Source organism: Eschrichtius robustus, chromosome 9, assembly GCF_028021215.1.
Source record: "Eschrichtius robustus isolate mEscRob2 chromosome 9, mEscRob2.pri, whole genome shotgun sequence".
Classification (NCBI taxonomy): Eukaryota; Metazoa; Chordata; class Mammalia; order Artiodactyla; family Eschrichtiidae; genus Eschrichtius; species Eschrichtius robustus.
Window position 1 is genome coordinate 1,851,928 of NC_090832.1, and position 27,050 is coordinate 1,878,977.

The 27,050-nt window shown below is 44.6% G+C and overlaps 1 protein-coding gene across 7 annotated transcripts in view; it reads right to left on the reverse strand.

The window, feature by feature from the left end:
* AFDN (afadin, adherens junction formation factor) overlaps positions 1–27,050 on the reverse strand; it is a 134,233-nt gene that overhangs the window by 57,963 nt on the left and 49,220 nt on the right. For all 7 annotated transcript variants that reach the window (XM_068551736.1, XM_068551739.1, XM_068551732.1 and 4 more), the window contains exons 6-10: positions 22,327–22,484; positions 15,499–15,610; positions 14,177–14,344; positions 7,158–7,252; positions 5,635–5,897 (exon numbers count right to left, since the gene is read on the reverse strand). In XM_068551736.1, the coding sequence (XP_068407837.1) occupies positions 5,635–5,897; positions 7,158–7,252; positions 14,177–14,344; positions 15,499–15,610; positions 22,327–22,484 (796 nt within the window). The remainder of the gene's footprint in view (positions 1–5,634; positions 5,898–7,157; positions 7,253–14,176; positions 14,345–15,498; positions 15,611–22,326; positions 22,485–27,050) is intronic.

Here is a 27,050-nt window from a genome sequence, read left to right on the forward strand (position 1 = left end):
AATAAAGAAACGGAGAAATGTTTGATAATGTCAATAATTAGATCCAGAGTAATTCTAAACAGTTTTTAAGAATATCTCAAAAATACCAAAACTGTTAAACTTATCATTATGAAAAATTAGTTCAGAATATAAACAAAATCTCATTTTAAAGAGTCAGCAATCTGAGGCAAGCTACAGCTCTTCGGCACAAATGAAGGGTGAATGCAATCCATTTATTCCAGTTCATGAGAGAGGCCCAACCAAAGGGGAAAAAGAGCCCTAAAACACCTGTTAAGAGGCTCATACACCGTGATCAAGTGTGATTTACTCCAGGGATGCACAGATGGTTCAACAGCCACAAATCAATCAACGTGGTACACCGCGTTAAGAAAAAGGGAAGGATAAAAAAATCACATGATCATCTCAACATATGCAGAACAAGATTTGACAAAATTCAACAGCCATTTATGATAAAAACTCTCCACAAAGTGGGTACATTAGAAACATCCCTCATCATCATAAACACCATGTATGACAAACCTACGCTAACATCATACTCAACAGTGAAGAACTGAAAGCATTTCCTCTAAGATCAGGAACAAGACAAGGATGCCCACGCTCACCGATTCTATTCAACAAAGCCAGAGCAATTAGGCAAGAAAAAGAAATAAGAACCATCTAAATCAGAAAAGAAGGGAAACCGTCACTATTTGCAGATGACAAGATGTTACATACAGAAAACCCTGAAGACTCCACTAAAAAAAATTTGTTAGAATAAGCCAATCCAGTGAGCTTGCAGGGTTCAAAACCAATAACAAAAATATGTTGTGTTTCTATACACAAGTAATAAAATATCAGAGACATTAAGAAAACAATGCCATTTACAGCCGCATCAAAAAGAATAAAACACCTAAAAATAAATTTAACCAAGGAGGTGAAAGACCAGTACACTGGAAACTCCAAGACACTGATCAAAGAAATAGAAGAAGATACAAATAAATGGAAGATATTTGTTATTTTGTGCTCACGGACTGGAAGAATTAACATTGTTAAAATGTCCACACCACCCAAGGCGATCTACACATTCAGTGGAATCCCTATCAAAATTCCAACGGCATTTTCCACAAAAATAGAACAATTCTAAAATTTGTATGGAACCACAAGAGATCCCAAGTAGTGAAAGCAACCTTGAGAAAGAACAAAGAAAAAGAACAGAGAACAAATCACTCCCTGATTTCAAACTGTATTATTGTACAAAGCTATAGTAATCAGAACAGAATGATATATCAGCATAAAAACAGACACACAGATCAATGGAACAGGATAGAGAGCCCAGAAATAAACCCGCACATTTATGGTCAATTATTCTATGACAAAGGAGCCAAGAATATACAATGACAGAGAATATATAGGACAGTCTCTTCAATAAAACGTGTTGGCAACACTGGACAGCCACACGCAAAAGAATGAGAATGGATCACTATCTTACACCAAACACAAAAATTAACTCAAAATGGATCAAAGGCTTGAGTAAGATCTGAAACCATAAACTCCCAGAAGAAAATGTAGGCAGTAAGCTCCTTGACACTAGTCTTGGTGATGAGTTTTTGGATCTGACAAAAAAGTAAAGGCAACAAAAGCAAAATAAACAAGTGGGACTGCAGCAAACTAAAAGCTTCTGCACAGCAAAGGAAACCACCGACAAAATGAAGAAGCAATGTGTGCAAGGGGAGAAAATATTTGCAAACCATATATCTGATAAGGGGTTAATATCCAAAATATATAAAGACTTCATACAACTCAGTAACAACATCTCCTCCCAAAACAAAAAACAATTAACAAATGGGCAGAGGATCTGAATAAACATTTTGTAAAGACATACAGATCACCAACAAGTACGTGACGAAATGCTCGACATCATTAATCACCAGGGAAACGCAAATCAAGACTGCAAGGAGGCATCACCTCAAACCTATCAGAATGGCCATCATCAAAAGGACAAGAGGTATGTATCGGTGAGGGTGTGGAGAAAAGGGAACACTCGTGTACTGTTGGTGGGAATGGAAATCGGTGCAGCCACTATGGAGACCAGTAACGGAGGTTCCTCAACGATTAACACTAGAGCTACCGTCTGACCCAGCAATCCCACTGCTGGGTGTATATCCGAAGACAACGAGAACACTGGCTTGATATGATATCCTCACCTCATGTTCACTGCAGCCTTACTCACAATAGCCAAGATACGGAAGCAGCCCAAGTGTCCGCTGATGGAAGAATGGATAAAGAAGATGTAGTGAGTGAGTGTGTGTGTGTGTGTGTGTGTGTGTGTGCGCGCTTGTGTGCGCGCACGCACACCTGTATCTGTGTATACACACTCACAGGAATCTTATTCAACCGTAAAAATGAAGGAAATCTTGCCATTTGTGACAACATGGATGGACCTTGAAGAAACTGTGCTCACTGAAATAAGTCAGACAGAGAAAGACAATTACCATATGATCTCACTTATATGTGGAACTTAAAACAAGTCAGCCATAAAAGGAATGAAAGTTTGCCATTTGCAGCAACATAGATGGACTTGCAGGGCATTATGCTAAGTCAAGTCAGACAGAGAAAGACAAATACTATAGATACCACCTGAAAAATACAACAAACTAGTGAATATAAGAAAAAAGAAGCAGACTCACGGACACAGAGAACAAACTAGTGGTTACGACGGGGGTGGGGAGAAGGGCAGTACAGGGGCTGTGGGATGGGAGGCATAAACTACCGGGTGTACCACGGGCTCAAGAATGTGTTGTACCACGTGGGGAGCAGAGGCAATATTCTGTCATAACTGTAAATGGGAAGTGACCTTTGAAAACTGTATATAAAAAAACAGTAACAACAAAAAAGCCAAGCTCACAGATACAAACATATTGGTGGATACCAGAGGCAGGGGCGTCCGGGTGGTGGGGGGAATGCCAAAAGGGGTCAAAAGGTACAGGCTTCCAGTTTTAAAATAATTAAGTCCTGGGGATGTAACGCACAGCACAGTGACTACCGTTCGTAAGACCGCGCTGCGTAACTGAAAGCTGCTAAGAGAGTAGATCCAAAAGTTCTCATCACAGGAAAAGACTCCGCAGAACTATGTGTGGCGATGGACGTAACTAGACGTACGGTGGTCATTTCACAATACATACAAATACTGAATCACTATGTCACACACCTGAACTAATATGCCAATTATAGCTCATTTAAGAAATATACACACACGTGTGAAAAAAAGGAATACATGAGTTACCTACCTAGAAATCTGCGTAATAGTTTAACATGAGAACAGTATTAATTTTTATAAAAAAGTGAAGTCCGTTCTACTTTATGGATGTACGTGTCAAGTACTGGTATATTCAACCACTAAGCAGTTTTGACTAGTTTTGCAGGAAAAAGATGCACTAAAAATAAAATGTCACAGCAGCACTACCCCTCAATGAGATGTTCGCCACGTCCTTACACGATCTCCGCTTTCAGCCAGAGACGGGACGAGAATCGACAACCGCAGGCCTACAGAGCAGGAACCATTAAGGCAAAAAGCAGCAGGAGACGGATGTTCTCACACAGAAAAACATCGCCTGCAAGACTGAAGGGCCGACTGCAACAGTGGGACAGAGACAGTTTGTAGAGCTGTGTTTATGACGGTAACACCACCGACTAACACCATCAAAATAAATATGATATAAAACCTAGAAGTAAAGCCCAGCTGCACGTAAGAGGCAGTAACCGTAGGCACTGCTGAGAGATGATACGCAACACACCAGAAGAACTGCTCACACGGTAAGTTCTCTGGAGCAACTTCTGAGGAGTAAGTGCGAGGCCATCAAGCAGGCGGGCTTTACCCTGTCCAGGTGTCTGGTGCTGAAAGGAGGAACCGGGGCGAAGGAAAGCTGCTGATGAACATGGAAGCCATTGGAGCAAGACGATCTGCTGAAGAGAACAGCCAGTGGGAAGGTCGTGACGAGAGACTGGAAGTGGGGAGACGGCTGATAGACAAACACAACTTGAAGAAAGGAATTTTTAAAAACTGGTCCTGCCAGAGACAGAAGGGAAGGGTGGGCTTATCGCACGTCCAGTTTAAAGCTGGAAGACAGGGGTCTTCCTGTGAAGTGCAGACCCACGCCGGTTTTCTCGGGGACCAGGAGCACGGCCATCTGCTGAACGCTGGCACTGAAGGCGAGAGGCTGGGACGCCAGATCCCCACACCCGCACGGCAGTCCCTACATCCACCCTGCTGACGCGAACGTGGGTGAACCACGGAGCGTCCACCTGGGAGAGGTGTTACGTCTTATCTGCACCAACCGCGACTGCCCTTCACCCTTCTCCACCGCCAGGATTCGACGTGGACAGAGTGAGAAGAGAGGCCAAGACGTCCTCAACAGCCTGGCAGCAACCATCAGGGTAGAACTCCTAGTGCCGGCAGTGAGCTGGCGAAGGGCCAGCACGAGGGAACGACGGTAACGATCCCCACGGGGCCCCAGCTGGAAGCTCTGAGCGGTCAACCAGAGGCCGGTCACGCAGGAAACCAGGGCACAGGAACAAGGAGGACCACCACCGGGGTGCTACGGGGCGGGGGAGAAGCTACTGCCCCGCTTTCCCCAGATCCACACCCTATCAACCTGCAGAGTGGGCAATAAAGTCACTGGGCAGTATATTCATGAACACAATGTTATTATCAAAAAGGAAGTCTTATTCCCTCCCCCTCAGAGAAGTTTTCCCAGGCGGTAAGGAGTTTCCTTTTCCAGCACCAGGCCCACGTTGCAAGTCCTCAGACAGGCACTAGGTGGAGCCAAACACCTTGAATTCCTTAACAAAGAACAATGTGTTTCATTACCAGTAATAGAGAAGGTACACCGCAACAAAAACACCTCGGTGACGTTAAGGCTCATTACACAGAACACCATAATTCAAATAAAGTGTTGTTTTAAAGTATCAGCTAGGGCTTCCCTGGTGGCGCAGTGGTTAAGAATCCGCCTGCCAATGCGGGGGACACGGGTTCGAGCCCTGGTCCGGGAAGATCCCACATGCCGCGGAGCAACTAAGCCTGTGCGCCACAACTACTGAGCCTGCGCTCTAGAGCCCACGAGCCACAACTGCTCAGCCTGCGCGCCTAGAGCCCACGAGCCACAACTACTGAGCCTGCGCTCTAGAGCCCACGAGCCACAACTACTGAGCCTGCGCGCCATAACGACGGAAACCTGCACACCTGGAGCCCGTGCTCCGCAACAAGAGAAGCTACCACCGTGAGAAGACCGCGCACCGCAACGAAGAGTAGCCCCCGCTCGCGGCAACTAGAGAAAGCCCGTGTGCAGCAACGAAGACCCAACGCAGCCAAAAATAAATAAATTTATTTTTAAAAAAGTATCAGCTAAAAAACAAAATTTAAAAATAATTTAAAAACCAGCCACAACTTCCAACTTCAGGACGAAGTCAAGCCCTTTCTTTCTTCTTCTTCTCTGAAACCAACCCAAAGCAACAAGAACCTGAACCACAAACCACAAACTTTGAATTTTCAAAAGTTAAAATAAAAGACAGTAAAACGCATCATCTATGGCTAATTCGTATCATTTTCAGCACGATCACACCGCTCTGGAACTCCTAAAGGTGACGGATGCTCCTTACCCAGGCCTCTGTCTGGGGCCCTTCGCCACCAGGCCTCCATCCACGGACCTCTTGGGCAGCGCGTGGTCCTGGCTGGGGTCCACGAACTTGAACACATGGGACGCCCCAAACTGCACCTTCATCCCGCTGTGCAGCATTGTCGTCTCCGAGATGCGCTGCCCGTCCACGCAGGTCTCGGCATCCATGCTTCTCGGGGTGACCGTGACCACTCCATCCATGTTTGTGAGGTCGCAGTGATGGGGCTCGATTCCCGCACCAAACAACTAAGAAGAAAGGAAAATCAAAGGGACGTCCATCATCAAGTACAGAGGGTTTAAAAACTGAACTTTAAGACTGTGAGTCCCCCTTTTATGATAAATATAATCTAATAAACTCTGGATTCTGGGTGCTTTTAGGGAATTTTCCCTGAATTTATTAATTAAACACTGTCAAGATAACTGAGTATTTTCACCACCCAGCAGCTTGATTTAAGGGGTACTATAACTCTGCATTAAAAAGCAAATGGGGGCTTCCCTGGTGGCTCAGTGGTTAAGAATCCGCCTGCCAGTGCAGGGGTCACGGGTTCGAGCCTTGGTCCGGGAAGATCCCACGTGCCGCGGAGCAACTAAGCCCAACAGCCACAACTACTGAGCCTGCGCTCTAGAGCCTGCGAGTCACAACTACTGAGCCCGCGTGCCACAACTACTGAGCCCGCGTGCCACAACTACTGAAGCCCATGCGCCTAGAGCCCGTGCTCCGCAACAAGAGAAGCTACTGCAATGAGAAGCCCGCACACCGCAACAAAGAGTAGCCCCTGCTCACCGCAACTAGAGAAAAGCCCACGCGCAGCAAAGGAGACCCAACGCAGCCAAAAATAAATAAATAAAATAAATAAATTTATTTTAAAAAAAAAAGCATGTGGTCATCTTGAATATTAGACAATTAATGGGTAAATCTACACAGATCATCAGGGCTACAAATCCCTGTTCACCTGTTCTACTGCTGTGCTGAGGAAGGGGTTAGAACTGAAAATGGCATTAGTAATCGGGCCCCTCATTCCACAACTGAGAAGTGAGAATACAGAGAAAGGGACATCTGCCCAAGCTCAAGCCCCAGGAAGCGAGCAGCCCTGACCTTCCTAACGCACAGACACGCTAAGCTCTGTTCTAATCCAGCCCGAGCACTGCGGCTCAGCTAACATTTTCACTACACTTCACTGAACGCCTCCTACTGCTTGCGTGCGACCCCGTGACAGGCACTTCCATGTACGTTATCCCCCTTAATCTTGTACTCTTGAAACAACCTATAAAACCATCACCATCTTTTGGAGGAAACAAACAGCCCTGGAGGTCTGGGGGTGGGGTGGGACAGAAACTCACACTCCGCTCTGTTCACAATGAAGCAGAGAGAAGTGACCCAGAGCAAGCAAGCTGCTTACGTTAAAGTACAAAGGCTTTCACTCCCTCCCGCTGACCCACAGCGCGGCAGGCCCGCACACTGCCCTACGACCCACCGAAGCGGCACAGGAGCAGCAGGACACGCACCTGGATGGAGCCGTCGTCGAACTTCTCTGTCCCGACCTCAGTGACACTCAGCTGAAGGCGGTAGAGCTTCGGCTTGTCTCTGGAGTCGGAACCGTCTGCGGCGAGAGAAGGACAGGGCTTCACTAGCCAAGTCGAATGTGCTCATCATGTTATTTGAAACAAACACGCAAACAACAGGTTACCTCTGAAGCAACACTACTGTTCTCAATTCTCAGGATTTCTATTCAAAGAACTCCCCAAATTTATATCCTGCAACTTAAGTAACTGAATACACAAAATTCAAAGTAAGACATAAGCACATCAGCTTCTGTTTAAAATATAATTCAAGGTACTAACACCGTCATTCATACCGACGTTTTCTTATCACATAAAAAAATGTTTCCCCATCACACGGTCCTGGACTCGTGTCTGATTCTAAAGAAGACAGGGAGACCCTCCTTCCAGACCGGACCTCCTCACAGCGGAACCACCGATAGAGGGAGTGTGACCTCCCAGCTCACCCCGGACCTCCCGGACCAGACCGACCCCGGGGATGAGGCCCCAGCTCGTGTCCCCACATGATTCTGACGGCCACCACTGGCATGAAGTTCCAGTAAGAACTGCCGTGAAAAGTGCTCACCTCCACGGAGTGGAACTGGGGTGAAGGACAAAAAGAGAGACTGGGTTTTTTATTTCTGTGTCTTTTTATACTTCCGGGAACTGCTGAGATTTTCCCCTCGCCTGTGTATGACTTTCTCTGATGGGCTGGCTTTGGGGGGACAAAGCGGACCCACAAGAGCCGCGCGATCCCTGCCCACTGACACCCGGATGTGCTCCGCCTCTGCTCGCCTGCTGACCCTCCCCACCTAACACAGAGGGTCATTCTGACCTCAGCGCTACCGCACAGGAGGAAACGGGCCTCGGCATCCACGCACCAGGACGCCGTCTCAGGGCCGTGACAGCAGCGGCCTTGCTGCGCCCATGCTGTGCAGGCCCCCGCTGCCCCAGAGCCTCAGCGACTTCAGAATCGCTCACTGAGCTGCAGTTAAAATCTCTAGTCCCCAGGATCAGGAGTGTAAACACCGCAGTGCACACAGAGTGCAGACCGCTAAAATCGTAGTGTAGTGTGGTCTCCGCTCTCACAGACCAAAGACACCAGGAACACGGGTGTGCAAGCTGTTAGAACGGTTGCCAATCTGAGAATGCACAAGATAACACGCTAACGACAAATTTTCAGCAATCCCTGAGATCTGGGTGAAGGTAAGACGAGACTGAAGCAGCATTCGAGAGACATCACGTCTCACAGGCACTAAAAACCGGGCTTCACAGCACATCCTCATCAGATTTGGTGGCAGCTGAAGCCTCATTTAAACAACTTTATTTCAACTCCAAGTACTGATCCAAAACGGGGCCTCAGAGTCACGTGGGGCTTTCCCTGGGCAGGACCAGTTCCCTTCTAGACCCGCTGAGCCCAAATTCCTGAGGGATGCTTATCATTCTGCTGGCTTTAAACACCACAGGCAGCCCGAAGGACAGTCCTTGTCGAGAAGCATTCTCTCCGGCATCCACAGCGCCGCGAACCACTTCGTCTCAACCCCACTGCCCATGTCTGATGAGGGTTTCTGCTCCCTCACCTCTCCCACCCCTGAGCTCCCAGGCGGCTAGGTCTTTAAAACAATCTCTCTACACCTGGTGCCCAGTACAGCGTGCGGGCCACAGCGTGCACTCAATAAAGCGTTAATGTATTAACAGTGAAGAATTATTAACTAAAAATGCGGAAAACAGAATAATGCAATACGGTCGCACAGAATTATACAAGTGAATTATAAAAAAGCAAAAGAAGCAAATAAGTGATCAAGAGCAACTGTTTCAATTACAAGGTTTAAAAAAAACAGAAGAACATGAAAAATATGTCTGTTTAGGGGTGAAAGAAAAATCCACATTCGCTTTCTTCTGAATTCTGAATGCCTCTGAAGGGTATCTTGTAAGCTAATAAACGGGTATTATATACTTTCCTGCATGAACATTTACATCCACAAATTTAGAAATATAAAAAGAAAGGGAGAGATACAAACTCCCTGTCTCTCCTTTCTCACCTTTCACTGTAACAGAAATCTATCGACAGACGGATCAGAAATAAACCTTCCCAATCCCTTCTTTCTTTCTGCTTCACAGTAATAACAGAAAACAAAGATACCTTTACAGGTATACCCTGAATAACCTAAACGATGGCCACTGATGTCACAGATAAAACGGAGTTCTGGGACCTCGGGCAGAAAACAGAAACGGAGGCGAGTCATGTTCACAATGGAACTGACAGCTTCTTGTAGATCCAAGGCCCCTCCTTAGTAAAAGCACAGTCATCCCACAGGCAGTAACAAACGTGTAAAACTGTGGCTTAAAACAAAAACCTTAAAATTTTATCTGCTTCCGCAACAGGGATTCTACAAATGCTCTATTTCTGGCTCAAGTGCCGGAGCACATTTCTCCTCACTTGAGAGCTACGACAGATCCGGAGTGCCTCTGAAGGCGGAGATAAGCCTTCCGAAGTAACCCTACCACACAGATGAGTGCTTCTTCCAGAGGCTTTAAATGCTATTTAGAAACATTCTATACTTTTGCCTTAAAAATACGTAACACATTCATATGGTGCGAAATTCAAAAGGCACAAAAAGGACATGGTGAAACGTACCCTTACCCACCTTGCTCCCTGCGTAGTCCTCCCCCCAGCCAGAAGCAAATCTTCAGAATCTATTTTATGCGTATATAATTAAACAACCCGATACTCATGTTCTTCTTTCTCCTGGCTTGCACAGGCGTTAGAATACTACTTCGGGTTACCAAACGGAATACGCAACATCCAGTCAAATGTCCAACATTTGGGACGCGCTTAAAATAGACCACTCTGAGCAAAGCCTAAGAATGTTTTTCAGGGCACTTTTGGTTTCACTGCACAGCATGTCTACACATCCAGGCCTGCTTCTGCCTCTGGCTGCCCCCAGGGCAAACCTCTGGGCAGCTGGGTGGACGACGGCCTGGGGCGGCTCTTTGCCGCCCGCTTGCGAATGGAGGGCGGGGGACTCACGCGTTTAAGGAGTGCTGACCAGCGCTTCCGCGTCCCAGGCGCTGCGCTGACGCCAGAGGTTTGCGGTGAGAAAGTGAGCTCACGTCCTGGCCCCCAGAGAGCTTACGTTTTAGCGAACCAGTACAACAGGGAAGAAACTGTTTTCGGTACATACCAGGTAAAAAAGGAAACGTATTTGTCTCTCTATTTGCTCCATTCTTTTACAGTATGAAAGTACCCAACATGTGAAAACGTTAAGGAATCCTTTTCAGGAATAAAATAACAACAGAAACTTGTCTTAGACTCTACTTTATGTATTATATCAAAATAGGTACTAAATATCCCTTGTTTCCATTTTTCTTTAAAAGAACAAAAAACCAAAACTCCAAGTTTGGTTAATATCCAGTGAAAACCTGTATGATCAGTTTGGAGAAAATTCAACAAAGCGATATAAGATGATGAAAGGTTGAGTAAACTTTATATGTGAGAAAGTTGTGATTGTTACATTTGACATGTAAAAATGGCACTTAAAATATAAAAACAGACAGAGGAAGTATTTCCATGTACTATTTAAGATGATAGACTCTAATGCACAAAATCTGAGAAACGAATTCCAAGTAAGAAGGTACAGCTCTGCCAACCAGAAATGAATCTCAAGCAGGAGAGCAAGCAGAGGCCAAGGACACCCTAAACCTGCTCATGATGGCAGCGAGCGCCTCGCGAGAAAGATACAGACACGAGCGGCACTCAGTGGGTGGCGGCCTCTTCCTCCTCAGCCTCCTGGGGTCACCGGACACGTGGCCCCGATCGGCGCTCCCTCCCCCACCCACCACCCCCACTCTCCTTCTGTCTCCCCCCCCTACCCCCGTCCGCACCTCTTCCTCCCCCTGCGTCTCCCCCTCTTCCTCCTGGGGGCGCGTAGGGTCGAAGGACAGGAAAACAGCTCTCTCCCTCCTTTAGTCCAAATTCTCACTTAAAACTTAGCCTGAACAAAGACACTGGACATTTCTGCAAAATAAGCTTCTATTAAATGAAATGAATTCTGGATACGGAAGAATTAACTAGACAGGGATAAAATGAAAGTACATTAACCTCTTAAGAAAAGTTATCTATGTTAACTGAAAAGCCAACACATCCAGCACCTGGCCGGTTAACGCTGTTCTGCCCGTGAGGCTGACAGGGCTTGAGAGGAGACAGCAGCAGGAAGCACAGCATTACCTTTGGAAGCGTGCCAGTCGTAGCAGGCAAAGCGACCCCTTCTCCCTGGGGTTAGCACGCATGCGCAGGGCCCAGGTGAAGGCGGCAGCGGCGGACAGAGGCCATGCAGACGCGTGCGGGGGAGAGAAGGAGAGGGTGAGCTGCAGGGAGGCGGCCGTCCAGGGGGAAAGGCACGCCCCGCCCCAGCCCTGGGCCGGGGGACACGGCAGCCGTGCTCCGCGCGGCGTGGGCACACTGCTGAGGGGACACCGAGATGACAGGGAGTCCCCGAGCAGCAGGGGAGCGGCCGTCAGTCCATCACAGGGAGACCCAGCCCGCTCCTTCCGCTGAGGAGCACACAGCCCAACCCAGAGCAAGGAACAAAACGACCTTCACCCCCGTCCCTCCAAAAGACAGCGGAAGCGCCCACCCACATCTCAAAAGCCTCCAACGACACCTACAGGACCTCGGCCCGGGCCCGAGGACACGTGCTCGGCTGACAACGTGCCCAGGGAAAGAGTCGTTCGTAACAAGTCAGCATCCACGAACACAGGGGAAATAAGTCCATTTCACTCCGTGTGCCGACTGGGCTCGGTCAGCAACGACACCTTAAAAAGACAGCGTGACCTGGTGAAGAGAACAGCTCTGGAGTGAGACAGACCCCGGCCGGCATCCAGGCCTCCTCCACCGCACCTGCTCACCTGCTCACCTGCGAGTGCGGCGCGGAGCTGAACTTCGGGCACCTGCAGAGCAGCCGGAGCTCTCCAGCGGGCAGCCCCAGCGCTCGGGCGCGTCAGGCTGACGGGGGTCCCGGCTGCCCAGCTATTCGGACTACGAGTCTCTCGGGAAGCAACCCGAGTCACCTACGTACCTACTGCACAGCCTAAAGCAGCAGCTCGGTAAACGCTGACTAAAGCAGCAGAGGGCTGTGAAGGAAGCCGTGTTTTAACAAGCGTCTGACAGATGCTGTTGCCAGTACTTGGTGACAAGTAGGACACAACTAGCATTTAACTCGGATCCATCAGTTTCTCACACCGACAAAAAACTTCTACATGTTTTATTACCCGGGAGACCGTAAGGATGAAATAAGCAGTCAAAACAGCAATTCTCACTAGAATACAAGTTCCCAAGGTCAGAGGGTTTAATCTGTTTTGCTGGTGTTCTTCTATCTCCAAGGTCCAGAACAGTGTCTGACACATAGTAAGCATTCAATAAGTACTTGTCAAATAAATAAATGGATGAATTCTCATCCTGTCTCTGCTACCCACCCAAGTCAACTTTCCACTATTCATTTGAAAATTATCCTATGTCAGTTGCTATTTATCAACTCTCTCTGGGTTAATACTCCTATTTTCAAAAATTTCCGTTTGGGAGAAAACAATCATTAGTTTCTAGCACGTAATGCAAAATCTTGAAGGGCAGACCCAATGCCCAAAGATCCTAAAAACTTCTAAGTTCAAAAACAAATGGCTGTCCTCCAGCTGCCGTTCACTGCCTCGGACCACTGAGCGCCAAACCCTCACCACTATCACGTCTGCAAACCACTGTGAGAAACCAAAGTCTCATGAACTTTCAGCCGGAGAACTGAGAGACCAGGCAACATTCACATCTCCCTCACAAACAGCTAATCAATTTAAAAAACCTTCCAACGTAATTAAGCGTAAAAACTACTACTTGCAGCACACGGCCACGGACTACTAATCATGGCGTATCAGTCATAACAACAGCATTTCCCCTGTATCAGTATAACACAACCCAGTTGTGCCATGGAGACCACTGGACCACAAGTACCACATCTAATCATTAGTTAGTTATAATCTTGTAAACAAAAATAAATACTCAAGAATCAAAGAGAAAAACATAATTCCCGCCCAAGGAACCACAGATTATCTACATAACCAGTTTGTTTCTAGCTAACTTTTTCTATAATTACTTACTGAGCTTTATTTAAAAAGCAGTTCTGGGTGGGAGGGACAACACTCTCTTCTTCACAGCACTTTACAATAAAGGTCACATACCATCATTTTAACCAAATAAATAAGAAATGATGCAGTTCAGCTGAATGGTAAACAAACGTGTCACACATCTACTAAATATGTGTACAAATACGTACACTACATACAATGCATGTGTATAAAACATTTCCTTAAGAATGTCAATGTATTTCTCTACCTGATGGCTAAGTTATAACAACAGCTTTAGCTTAAGAGAGCTCAACAAACGAAATATTTAGAAGGCTACCATGAACATAAACTTAGTCTATTATAATTTTAAAACTAAGCAAATATCGCTCTTCTTACAGCTGGACTTCTTAGATGTACTTAAATTTATAGATATTCTTTTGACATTGTTCATACATTAAGCAACAGTGTAATAAATACACACACACCTGCCTCTATGAAGTCTGTCCTAAGAGGAGTACATTTCAGTTTGTCATTTTTAGTAGTTTAAGTATTTTACAGGGTTATTTTGGAAAAAAAATTTTAAAGGGAGTATATCATTTAAACTTCTTAAACTCTCTATATTCACTATTTAAAATTTTGTTTTTCAGTATTCATTTCTGTGCATGTGAAGTTTATTTTTAATGCATGAATATACATATCCTATAACCTTAATTAAGGGTTTTTGTTTTTTTAATAAATACCATCTTATGACGGCTACTTTTTTAAATAAATGATCTTAAAATAAGGTTGTCAGTCAAAAGAAAGACCAGTTAAATAACATTCATTAAAAAGAATCAAATGCAAAGCTGAGAATGCACATTTATAACGCCTCTCACCTGGGCTCAGCTCTACGAGGTAGGGCAGCTTCTCCGGCGGGAGTGCAGAGCCGTAGCCAGACCCATCAACTCGCTCCTTTCCGTGCAGGGGCTTCCCATCCACGTGCTTCTGGCTTTTCTTGGGGATGTAGTCTGGTGGCCTCCTCTTCAGCTGAAAGACTAAAATCCCTAGAACAGTAACACTGTAAATTATCAACCAGACTCGAGTGTAGACGGCCAGCTGACTGGCAATCAACTGTTCAAAGATTTATCACGAACATGTAATTTAATAACATCTCCCAGGGAATAATTAAGCAAAAGCTTACCCAATTTACACTTTCCCTCAACAGAGGAAATACTACTGTCTTGACGTGTTCTTGAAAACTCTAGCAAGCAATTTCCAACGATTATTTTAAACTAACACCTACCCAAGCATATTACATGCATGAAAGACAACACTCCAGTTTCAGAATAAATGAATGTTTCTATTGGTAAAGAACCCTATGATCAATAAATACATTCATACACACATGTAATAACACATGCACACACAAATACACATACACGTACATTCTTAGTTAACCTGCTTTTATTTAATTCAATTGAATTAACTCAGAATTCAAAGCAATCTGACTTTAGTAAAGTGTAACTTTATACCGTCGAGAAAAGGTACTAAGCAAGTGTATGTTTAAAACTCGCAATCTACATTCAAGTATGACAGGATTAACTGGCAGTCAGTTTTTATGTCTTTATTAATGCAAAGGCCCTCCACTGAGCAACAGGTAGCTTAAGATGTGTATCTGAAAGCAAGAAAACGGTTTCATAAAAAACATACCTTTAAACCCTCACTGCTTTGACATGATTAGGAGAAATCGTTCGGATGGTGAAGAGTCTGGATGCATTATATGAAATGACTAAATCACTAGATGGCATTTAGGGCTGAAGGCTATTTTCCCTATCACGACAAATCCGTCCAAACATCACCAGTGCAGGCGGCCAGCAGGGCAAGGATCCCACTGCTGACAGATAACCATCTCCCACGTCCTGACACGGGGCGCAAGTCCAGCTTCTTCAGGACACGGCACTCCTGCTGCCACAAAACGGTCTGTGCCGCGTCTCCCACTAGACTCACCAGCAGAGAGCGGCCCTCAGGATGCGGGGACCCCCTAGGAACCACCCAGCAAGTCCAAGAAGGGGGCAGAAACCTGCACAGCAAACAACCCTCAAACGACGCTGCCACGCGCACCCTCCTACACCTTCCAGTAAGTTAAACGACTAATATTCCAAGTCGGAGTGTAACGCATCACAGAGGTACTTCTTTGACAAATAAGACTACTCTTTACCTCTGTCATTCGGCCACTCCCTGAAGATCTGTAAAGGACACTCATCATCATCAAGGATAATTTCTTCAGCAGCTTTCTCATCAGAATGCTGGGCCCCCGGAGGAAGCATCACCTAGGAGGGAGCAACAATGAACTGTGACCACACCCGAAAAGTGAATTAGCAGGTATTTAAAAGAAAGAATTTATTGTTTTTGAGGAAATAAAAAAGTCACTGTAGATAGAACTAAATTGGTCAAACACAATAAACAATTGTCAAAAACACGGACAGAAGTGAAGGAAAATCGTTTCCAAGTAAAAGCTTAGCCAGCCGACTGGACCATCTTCATCCACCTGCTTCTATGCTCCCCGCCCTGCTCCCCGGCCCATACTAGTCTGAGTCTGCTTTTTGACAAACTCTCTTTTGGAAAGACTGCATGCAACAGTCAACCTGCGTGTAATTCCTTCAGGAAAGGTGACTGCAGAACCCACCTTTCATAACCAAACTTTTTAATACGGTAGTTTCAGCTAACATGTAACCTTTTAGGATAACCATCACGTAACAACACAAGAGATTAGCTTTCTTCTTCTTGTAGAAAATTCGTTTTTATGATTAAATTTTAATCAGATCATTTAGATGTATTACTGGGCCATTGATTCAACAAATGCTTTAAGATACTGCATTCACCACACTCAAAAATCTGTAACACTGTATTACTCTTTATTCTATGTTTTTACAGCAAACGACTTTTCTCAATCGTTCGAGAAAACCCTCTGTAACACAGAGAAAAGAGCCAGTGACCAGGGCTCAGTCTCCGACGCCCTGCTGACTTCTGCCCCACCGCTCACACCAACCAAACCACGGTTACAGAAAATAGGAGACGCCAGTCACTGGCACCTGAAAATTATTTTCAACCTGGAGTTAATGTAATAATGTTATCCTAATAGACCTTACTCCCAATTAGATCATCATGCACATATACCAAATGGGTTAGACTTCCGTAGAACTGTAAAACTTCTCTCTGCACTGCTGCAAATTACCCTAAAAAGACAAGTTTATTACAACACACCCTTATGCTAAAGTAACCAACCTTTCCTCACAGCGTCTTGTATTAAATGTAGTATAGTGGGCTTGGAACACACACTGCTTCAGGATCTGACCCTCACTCATCTCTTTAGTCGCAGTCTTTGTCATGTATCCTCATAGATCCAGTCACACAAGAACTCCTCCGAATTCTCGACTGGGCCATGAAATCTCATGCTTCCACAATCCCTTGTGCCTGAAAGGCCCGTCCCCAGCTTTCGGGTCTAGCTAGCGTGCCCTCTCACCTCTCAGCCCAAGTACAACTCCTCCAGGGAGCCTTCTCTGACCTCCGTTCTAATTTCAAGCTCCTTGCCTGTATTTCTTTTTCGGACTCTCTGTCTCCCTTTACTGTAACCTCTTCGGAAGGCAGCTCTTATTTTTGCATCCCAGCACAGTATCTAACAAATAAGAGGAACCTACATATTTACTGAATAATTCACTGAATAGATATAATAGATGAATGAATGAATATGAAAGAGCTACATATTACATGATGGATGAGATGGCAAGGAAACAAAGGATTTCTATCTCAAGGCTACAACAATAATCAACTCCTAATTTATCCTGCCGAAAGCTTGCGAAAGAAGATGCGCGAGAACAGAGAAGAACAAACACCAAAACGAGGCGACCCTCAAAAGAAATCATCACATGATCTCAACAGGGACTGTCAGTAAAAGCCCAGTAACTTCATGACGCTGAGTAAGGTGTTCTTTCACTTTCTGATGATTTTCATCGGTAAAAATACGGCAGAAATTAAAGAAAGGAAAAAAATGTCATCAAGTTCACTACCACATATCCTATCAAATGCACCTTTATGGAACTGAGGATTATTTAATAGATTTATATACACTTAAAATTTAACATTCCCCCTGGCGAACACTTGAGCGATCCCAAGTGTTCGGCAGTGGTAACTAAGCTCCTGCCCTTGGGCTCACAGCCTAACAGGGACCCAGTTGGAAAAGGGTCAGCCCTCTGTTTAGCAATGCAAACCCTATTTATACCACTGTTTTACTGGTTTTATCCTAAGAACAATTTTTACAGCAGTTATTAACCAAAACTACGAGGAACATGTATCAAAATCTACCATTATCCATGGACACAATTATTCTTTAGGTGTAAATGTATTTTCCATACATACACTAATGCTTGCTCCATATTGCTATTTCTCCTGAGCAGGAAAGCAAGGAAGCCAGCATGACAACAGGGTCCCCCTTTGTTTCAAACTCACCTGCAGGAGGAAAACGCCCAGCGTGGCCTGAATCTCAGGTTCTTTCCCTTTAGAGAGAATGCGTGATTATCCCGATGACCTATCCTCCCAACCTCGCCCTCCCAGCCCCTCCCCAAAGTAAGGCGGGTTTTCAGTCTCTTTCCTAATAAGACCAAAAGAAAGAAAAGGCGCAGCAAAAAACAAATACTCGTGAGCAACCATCTATCTTCCTCCACCCTACAACGAAATGAGCTTTGCTGTATTTCTTCCTGAGTTCTAAATAACACAGGCTCAACGTAAACAACTCAAATACAGAAAAGCATAAGGAGGAGGGGAAAAAAATCTGTGAGGTAAGTATATTTTCCTGATCATGCTTTCTATAATTATGCGTTTATTTTACATAAGAAGGTGCATGGCTTGATCACATGTAACATTTTAAAGTCTTCTGTTCCTCTCCCTCGCCTCATGTAGGTAGTTAAGCTGGTGTGTATCCTTCCTACACATGTACCTTTCTTGGTGCTCACGTATACATACACACAGAATTTTGTTGTTTGGTTTTATTGTGTGGTGACTTTTTCCAAAAATAGGGTATTTTATAAAATGTAAGTATGTCAAAATGTTTCATAATGACAAGGTATTCAAAATATTCCTTAAGTGATGAGTATTTAGTTTATTGCTATAACACACAACACTGGGGAAAAAAGTCTTTACAGAAATACACTCAGGAATTTACTGGCTATTTGTTTATTTTGACGTTATAAGTAATATTTACCACCGTACTCCTAAAGAATATTTTCAATCTCAGACATCACCTCCACTCTGAAACGGGTGCTGCGGAGGATGGCCACACAGCGATCCCCCAGACGCTCCTTCCCCGTCGCCGGGGACTACCTTCTGCCGTGCTAGAGTCTGTTCTGCGATACCCTGTTTTTCTCTTTCTTGGCCTCCGCCATGATTTTGCTGGAGAATGTCCTCCAGCACCTTACTGAGAAAGGCTGCGCGGGTGGTAAATTTTTGCCGTGTGTGTCTTGAAACGTCTTTATTCCACCCACCCAACGCTAGACTGAGAGTCTGGGCTAGAACTCAGTTCCCTCTGCATCAGAAAGCCCTGCTTCACTGAATTCCAGAGTCCATGGTTACTGCTGAAGTGACTGGTGCAACTGTGTCCCCCAACCCTTTATACAAGCCCTGAATCTTCTTCTTTGGGATCATTATCCTCTCTTTTTCTCTAGTTTCCTGCAGTTTCACTACACCTTGGTTTGGGCCTTTTTCAAAGCAACTGTCCCATTAGTTAGTGGGCCTGATTTTCAACCTAGAGACTCAAATCCTTCAGTCCTGGGAGATGGTCTAGCATTGTTTCTTTGGTAACTTCTCTCTCTCCATTTCCTGTTGCTTTTTCTACCTGGTCCTCCCCGGGCTAAATTTTGAGATATTCTGCACCGATAATCTAAATTCCCGACCCCCTCTCTTTCTGTCCTCTGGCAGATTTCCTCCGCTTGCTCCTTCATCCCTCCATCGACATCCTGCCCCCACCCCCTATTTACCTGGGCTTCTCGGTCCCCAGGAGCCCCCCGCACGCTCTCCTCCCTGTGCTCCGGATGCGCCATCCGTCCTGCCGCCGAGCCTCTTAGCTTTCCCACACTTCCATCTGCTTTGTCTCTTGTATCTCCGGGTTCTCTGATCTGTCTGTGTTGGTCTGTCTTTCATTTTAAAGGCATTTGCAAATGTCTATTGAGTCTGGGCCGTCCACTCACACTGACAGCGAGTCACAGGAAAGCGGACGGCACCGGCGAGGACGGCTGCTGGACCAGACGTCCGAAGGTCAGCTTCCGTACAGACCTTTCTTCTCTGACCAGAAAGTGCCTTCTGGGAGGAATCCTTCAGTCTTCTGGGCGCAGCCTTCCCCTCCCCATCCTCCTGCTTGTGGTAAAGACCCTGCTATGCCAGTGGCCCCCAAAGCCAAGGCCTCCTCCCCCATCCCTTTTACTCTGGCCTTCGGATGGAGAGACGACGCAGTAGCTGGATGGGAAGGCAGTCTGCTGGAGGCTACTACTGCTTATAAAAACTTTCCACCCAATTTGTCTTCAGCCCAATTTTCAATGCCGCCTCAGAACGTGATAGAGCCCCTCATGCCTGAGTCTGCTGGGGGCTGGGATACAGGCAGCTGCGTGCTTCTCCTCGGCCGGCCCCCTCTGCAGGTCCAGCAACTTAGATACGAACCCGCCCGCTTCCTCAGAATCTCATCGACAACGGCTCTGCCAGCCCTTCACTCATCTCTTTGTCCTCGCGCACGTCCACAGGGCTTTATTCCTTTTTTGTCATCTCAGTGGAATAAAAACATCCGTTTCCTCATCTATTTTCAGATGAAAACTGGGCTTTATTCATAAAATTACAGATCTACCAAATGGTTTTTCCAACTGAATATAAAGTCTTAGCTTTTCAGAAAAAAGAAAAAAGCCATAAAACTCAAGCAAGGCCTTTTATTTAATTCTCTCTGTAGCAACACTAGAAAACACTGCTGAGAGCTTACAGAAGACCACTCACTCTGTCCACAGCCTGGAAGACTGAACATCGTTAGGATTCTGATTCATCTACAGAGTCAATGCAAACCCAGTCACGACTCCAGCAGGTTTTATGTAGAAATTGGTAAGTTGGTTCTAAAATTTATTTGTAAATGCAAATAACCTAGAATAACCAAAGCAATTTTTAAAAGCAAAAGGAGAAAGCAAAATTGGGACTTTATATGATTTTAAGACTCACCATAAATCCACAGTAATCAAAACAGTTTGGTGTTGGCGAAAAGATATAAGATATATAAATGAAACAGAATAGATTCCAGAAATAGAACCAAACATATATGGCCAATTGATTTTCAACAAAGGTGCCAACGCACTCAGTGGGAGAAAAGAAAGTCTTTTTTTCTCTATCTGTACAGAAAAAAATGAGCATCGACCCTAATCTCACACCATACGCAAATGTTTCCTTGAAATGGAACACACAGACCCAAATGTAAGACCTAAAACTATGAAACTTCTAAAATAAAATATAGGTAAAAGTGTCTGCAGCCTTGGAGGAAGCGAATTCTCATACAGAAAGTACAGAGCACTAAAAAGTTAACAAGTTGGACTTCAACAAAATTAATAAATTGTTACTCATTGAAAGATACCATTTTAAAAATGAAAAGACAAACCAAGCCACAGACTGGGAAAAAAATATCCGCAGTACATGTATCATACACAGGACTTGACATGTATATAGATAATCAGGGAAACTCAAATTTCTTCCACAATGAGATACAACTACACCCATCAGAATGCCTAATAGTTAAAATGGTTGACCAAACCAAGCATGGGTGAGGGGCAGAGCAACGGGACCTCTCATACATGACTGTGGGGATGCAAATGGTATAATCAGGTTGGAAAAGAGTTTCTTTAAAAGTTACACATACGCCTCCTATGGAGCCACTCACTTGCGTATTTACTCAAGAGAAAAAGTACTTCTATGAGAAGACCTGCACGTGTATGCTCACAGCAGTTTTACTGTAAGAGCCAAAAACTGAAAACTGGAAACAATGCAAATTCTATCAACAGGTAAATGGATGAACAAAGTGTGACATATCCATACAATGAAACACAAAAATACAAAGAGGCGTAAGGAAACTTCTGAAGGTGAAGGAAATGTTCATTGTGCTGACATGCCCAAACTGATGGTATTATAAACTTTAAATACATGTAATACACTCTACTTTAATTATTTCTCAATAATCTTGGTGAGGGCAAGAACTAAAACAAGTAACCACACTTTCATTATTTAATAATCAATTGCTAAGATGAGAGAAAGAAGGATATCTTCTTAAAAAAATCTACTTCCAATGAGATTCTGACAGAGAAATAATGGTTATAAAGAAGTTATTACATACTTGTGACTGACTTAAAGGTTAATAATTTTCCAAAAAGTTTGTCTTAGAAGAGAAAATCTGCTTGGTTTTACTTAGTGTCACCAGTTCAACTCTGAGGCGTAAAATTTCACTGTATTTCTTGAGTACCAGGGTCAAAGATACACCCTTTATCTCCGAGAAATTATGGATGACTACTAAACCTATCAGCCAAATGTTGGTTAATGATGAACGGCAAACCAAGATTTATTTAAAGTTGGGTCGTTATGACACATCTTAGTAAAAACCCTAAGAAAAAAATCATTAAAGCAGATTTTACTAAAATAAAATTGTTACCTATATATATGCAAGATAAAAACTGGAAGGATATACATCAAAATGTTAATAGCGCTTATCCTTTGGTATTAGAACTACAGAGGATTTTCTTCAATTTGCCTTTTTATACTTTTCTTAGTTTACAGCAGGAACACATATTACTCTTGTAATGGAAAGGAGAATGTTGTTTCTTATATATATTTATGCATGGTTTCAGTTTACCAGATTCTAAGTGATACAGTGTGGAGAAATTCAGCCTAAGTTTAACTTCATTTAAAGAATATCTTTCCATTTAAATGCAAAGTTCTAGCACGTGTGATATGGGTAAGTACCGACGTGGCAGGTACTCACGCGGGCAATGCAATAATCCTTAGGATTTTCTTTCTCCAGACCGTACTTCTCTAAAGCTTCAGCCACAGCGAAGTCTGCAGGATCTGTGGTAGACAGCAGGATCGTCTTGTAGGGAATATTTGGTTTTAAACTATCGGCATAAATTCTCAACGTTCCACCTGAAAAAAAACATTGTGACATCTTTGATCACAACTTTTATTCCAATAACAGAGATCTGTATACTAATTCTATCCCCACTTCCTGGTAGGTGACACACACTGGCAGGGACATGCTGACCCAGTGATCCTGTGCTAGACAGGGTGAGTAATTCTGTGTGACTAGGCTGTTTCTCTCCTCCCTTCAAGCCCACGCAGTTTTTATAATGACGAACTGATGTCCACTGTGGGTAAAGGACAGAAAGGGAAGAAACCCCGGAGTTTCTTGAAAGTGCTGTTCTTTCTTCGATTGCTTTCTCATTGCCTTACCTATACAGCGTTAGACATCTACTTTCCCCATTTCCGCTACTTCCTGACCAACAATCTGAAACTTAAAAACCCCAAACAATATTACTCCCACTAAATAACTCAGTTTTTTAAAAAGTGAACCAGAAATCAGGACATTTCAGGTGCTGGAGTCCAAAGACATTTCATAAGGAACCTGCCACCAAAGCACCGGGCTCTATTTACATCTCCAGGTGCTGCAAACCAGAATGTCATTTCTAGCTGTGAACTCATTTGGGAGGAAAGAAAGTCAACTAGAGCAGAGCAATTTGGATATCCTTAGCTTTTCTTTTTGTTAGTATATTTCTTTTTAATGCAGTCCTACATATGCCATATTACTGACATTTGTGGTGTCATAATTTGCTTTTTACTTATGATCTAAGATTTTTAAGCCCTAAAATCTTAAGTCTAGCTGAAAGACTACTGGGGGCAGGCAGGCAACTCAGGCAAGGTGCCACATCCCCATGCTACGTGGGACCTCGGGGAGGCTTCCCGACTTCCTTTTCTCACCTCTAAGTTAAAGAGCTAGATTAAACATCTGTGGATTTCTTGAAGCAAATTCTAAATTTCTATGACTCCTTTTTGCCTCTTCTGAATTCTAATGCAGTGATTCTGGCTACTGAATATTTCTCACGCCCTCTTTTTCAATAAGTCTGGCACACCCTGCATTATGACAACTTGACTGCAATAAAATAATGCTGGTCTTTTAAGAATAATCAGCAATGACACGGGGAGGGGGAAGGGTAAGCTGGGACAAAGTGAGCGAGTGGCATGGACATATATACACTACCAAATGTAAAATAGATAGCTAGTGGGAAGCAGCTGCATAGCACAGGGAGATCAGCTCCGTGCTTTGTGACCACCTAGAGGGGTGGGATAGGGAGGGTGGGAGGGAGGGAGATGCAAGAGGGGGGAGATATGGGGATATATGTATATGTATAGCTGATTCACTTTGTTATACAGCGGAAACTAACACACCACTGTAAAGCAATTACACTCCAATAAAGATGTTAAAAAAAAAAAAAAAAGAAGAATCAGCAAGCCCAGGCTGGTATTGGACTGCAGACCTGCTGACACAGGCCAGGGGTCAGGCTGTCTCCAAACTCACAGGGATTTAAGGCCCCCCCACACCGCCCGTCCCCCCCAACACCGCCCGTCCCCCCCCCACCGCCCGTCCCCACCCCCCCAACCGCCCGTCCCCCCCCCCCCACACCGCCCGTCCCCCCCCCACACCGCCCGTCCCAACGCTGAGGACGGCGCCAAACAGCTTGCAACCTGTCCTCGGTCACTGTCCTCGGCGCCAAACAGCTTGCAACCTGACTGCGGGGTCGAAATCAGGGGGAGAAAACGAACAAGAAACAACATGAAGACATAAAATATGACATCAGAAACACAAAACGTAGGGGAGGGAAGTAAAAAATGCAGATCTTTTACAGTGTGTGTGAACTAAATGACTCCTAGTTTACCACAAGTAGATACAGATCAACATATACGAACCCCATGGTACCCACAAATCGAAAACCTACAATAAACACACAAGAGCTAGAAACAAAAAAGACACAAGAGTACCACTAAAGAAAATCATCAAAATACAAGGGAAGAAACAGAAAGAAGACATGAACAGAGAAGCACAAAAACTAGCAGAAAACAAGTCATAAAATGGCAGTAAGTACATACCTATCAATAATTACTTCAGATGTCAATGGACTAAATGCTGCAGTCAAAAAACACAGGATGGCTGATTGGATAAGAAACCAGAACCACCCATGTGCTGCTTACGAGAAACTTACTTCAGAGCTAATGACCCATACAGACTGAAAGCGAGGGGAAAGAAAAAGGTATTTCATGCAGCAGAAATGACAAGAAAACGGGGGTGGCAATGCTCCTATCAGACAAAATAGACTTCGGAGCAAAGTCTGTAACAAAAGACAAAGACGGGCATTATAAAATGATAAAGGGATAGATACAAGAAGAATACTCAACTCATGTATATGCGCCCTACACATGAGCACCTAACTATATAAACAAATACGAGCAGACAGAAAGGGAGGAACTGACAATAACACATTAGTAGCAGAGGACCCTAAATCCCACTTACATCCATGGACAGATTAATAAGTAAATAAATGGATACAGTCTAATTCAAGAGGTTTTTAGCTTAAAAGCACAATACCATGGTATCATCACAACAGAAATACATACCTCCCAATTTCCTAAGGAAGGAGAGATAGAAGAAAAGTTTAACATTTTAAAATTCTACCATCGACTAAAATCTGTTTGTATAAATATACATTTCAGTTCTAAAATTAAGGGAGGATTATTCCCCTCTTCAGAAGATGAAGAAAGCGTGGCCCACGGAACTCAAGGGTCCCTACCGGAACCCAGCTCCAGACTCCGTGTCCTAGCACTCCACACCTCCAAGGCTGTTCACAAGAAAACTGAGGCAGAAGGGCTGACTCCCAGGGGCATTCTGAGGTCAATTACACTTGGAAGACATCAAGAAAGTAAATACATCTGAGTGTTAAAAATACTTTATGAGCTCTGGGGCCAAGGCTTGTCACAAGTTATGACTTCTGATGTGCCGTGAAGTGAATCAGACAGATCTCTTTAAGTACGTCATCAGAACTTGGGGAACCAATGCTCGGGGTTAACAAGACAGGAAAATTACAGACTCGGCTGTTACTCTCAGGGAACCTTACCCACCCGTGACAACATTCTTCACCAACCTGAGAGCCAAGCTAACAGCCTCAGTAGGTTCTAAGGATAGTTTTCTAAGTTGCTTATTAAAAACCAACCAACAGAACACTTGAACTTACTATATTTGACTGCCTTAATATTAACCACAAACAGCTATTCTGCCAACAGTATCCAGTTTTTCAGGGTTTCCTAGGAGCTTGTACAGAAAAATGTTCCTTCCACCCAACCATCCCTGTAACAGACAAGCTCTACTCTAGTGGGTGTTTTGCTGTTTCTTCTCCTAATTCTCTGGAGGTTATGTTCCTGTTTTCTCGGCCTACTTGCCAACAATGGCCGTGTATTACCTGTATACTTCCTACCTCCACCAAATCTCTTCCATGCCCATGATGTTGCATCCCGAGAACAGCCTGCTCCCGAATCTCTCTCTCCACCTGGCACCGCTGGCTAGTACTCCGCCACCAAGCTGGCAGCCCAAAGGCATCCCCCCGCGCCACGCCGGCCGCTCCCAAGACACACAGACGAAGCCCGTCTTCTCCTCCGGATGCTCCTTCATCCACAGACCCACATCCATCCAGCTCAAAGCAGGGCGTCATCCTGAAGGCCTCCTCTCCTCAGAAAACTCAGGCTGGTGCTGCTTCCAGATCATCCTCTCTCTTAACATGGCTCCCGCTTTTCTCTCTTCATGGCCACTGGCCCCGACTGAGCTCAGAGACTCGGTCCTTCCGGGGCCACACAAGCCTTCGAAGGGGGACACCTGCTTCTGACCACAATTCCCTCAAATCAACCCTCGATTCTGCTCTCAGAGTAACCGCTCCAGATTGGAGGCCTGGGCTAAACTGAAAGCGTTCTCAATCCCTAGCTTAAAACTCTTTCAGCAGTTTATTAACCGATCATATCAAATATTTCCATCAAAGTACCCCCAATGGCACAGGAAAACAAATACGGATCTCTGGGGACACAGGCTGAAGTTACCTGCAAAAAGTTTCCTGCTTTACCTTAACAACATACATAACGTTGCATCCTGACCCACATTAAAGACACACTTTTTATAAAAAGATTTTGTTAAGTTACTTATAAAAACGGACACTCTAAGCCAGCTATCCGTAGTCTGACTCACATACCCCTGAGCCTACACTTGAATATCCCTCAAGGGGTCACTGAGGAGGTTACTTCCGGAACGACGCCGGACTCCTCCCCATGCTCGGAAGCGCGGTCGGCACGTGGCAGGTACCGCTGAGCATTCTCGCCCTTCCTAAGACTTTACTACATTTCTCCTTCCTCACCTTTGTAGTTTCTCCCTCCTTTCTCCTTACTTTCTTTTTCTTGTCTTTTTCAATTCCTGATTGAATAAGACAGAATATATACAAACAGATAATCATTTAGGTCTCAAAAGCCATCTATCAAATTATTTATAGAACTAATAAGTCTCTCAGTGTCCTAGTTTTTTTGAATCACCGATACTATAATTCCCATGAAACATATAATTAAGACTCAGTTCACACAGGCACAAAGGGTCAAAACAAACATGTGATGCTGGAGAGACAACCA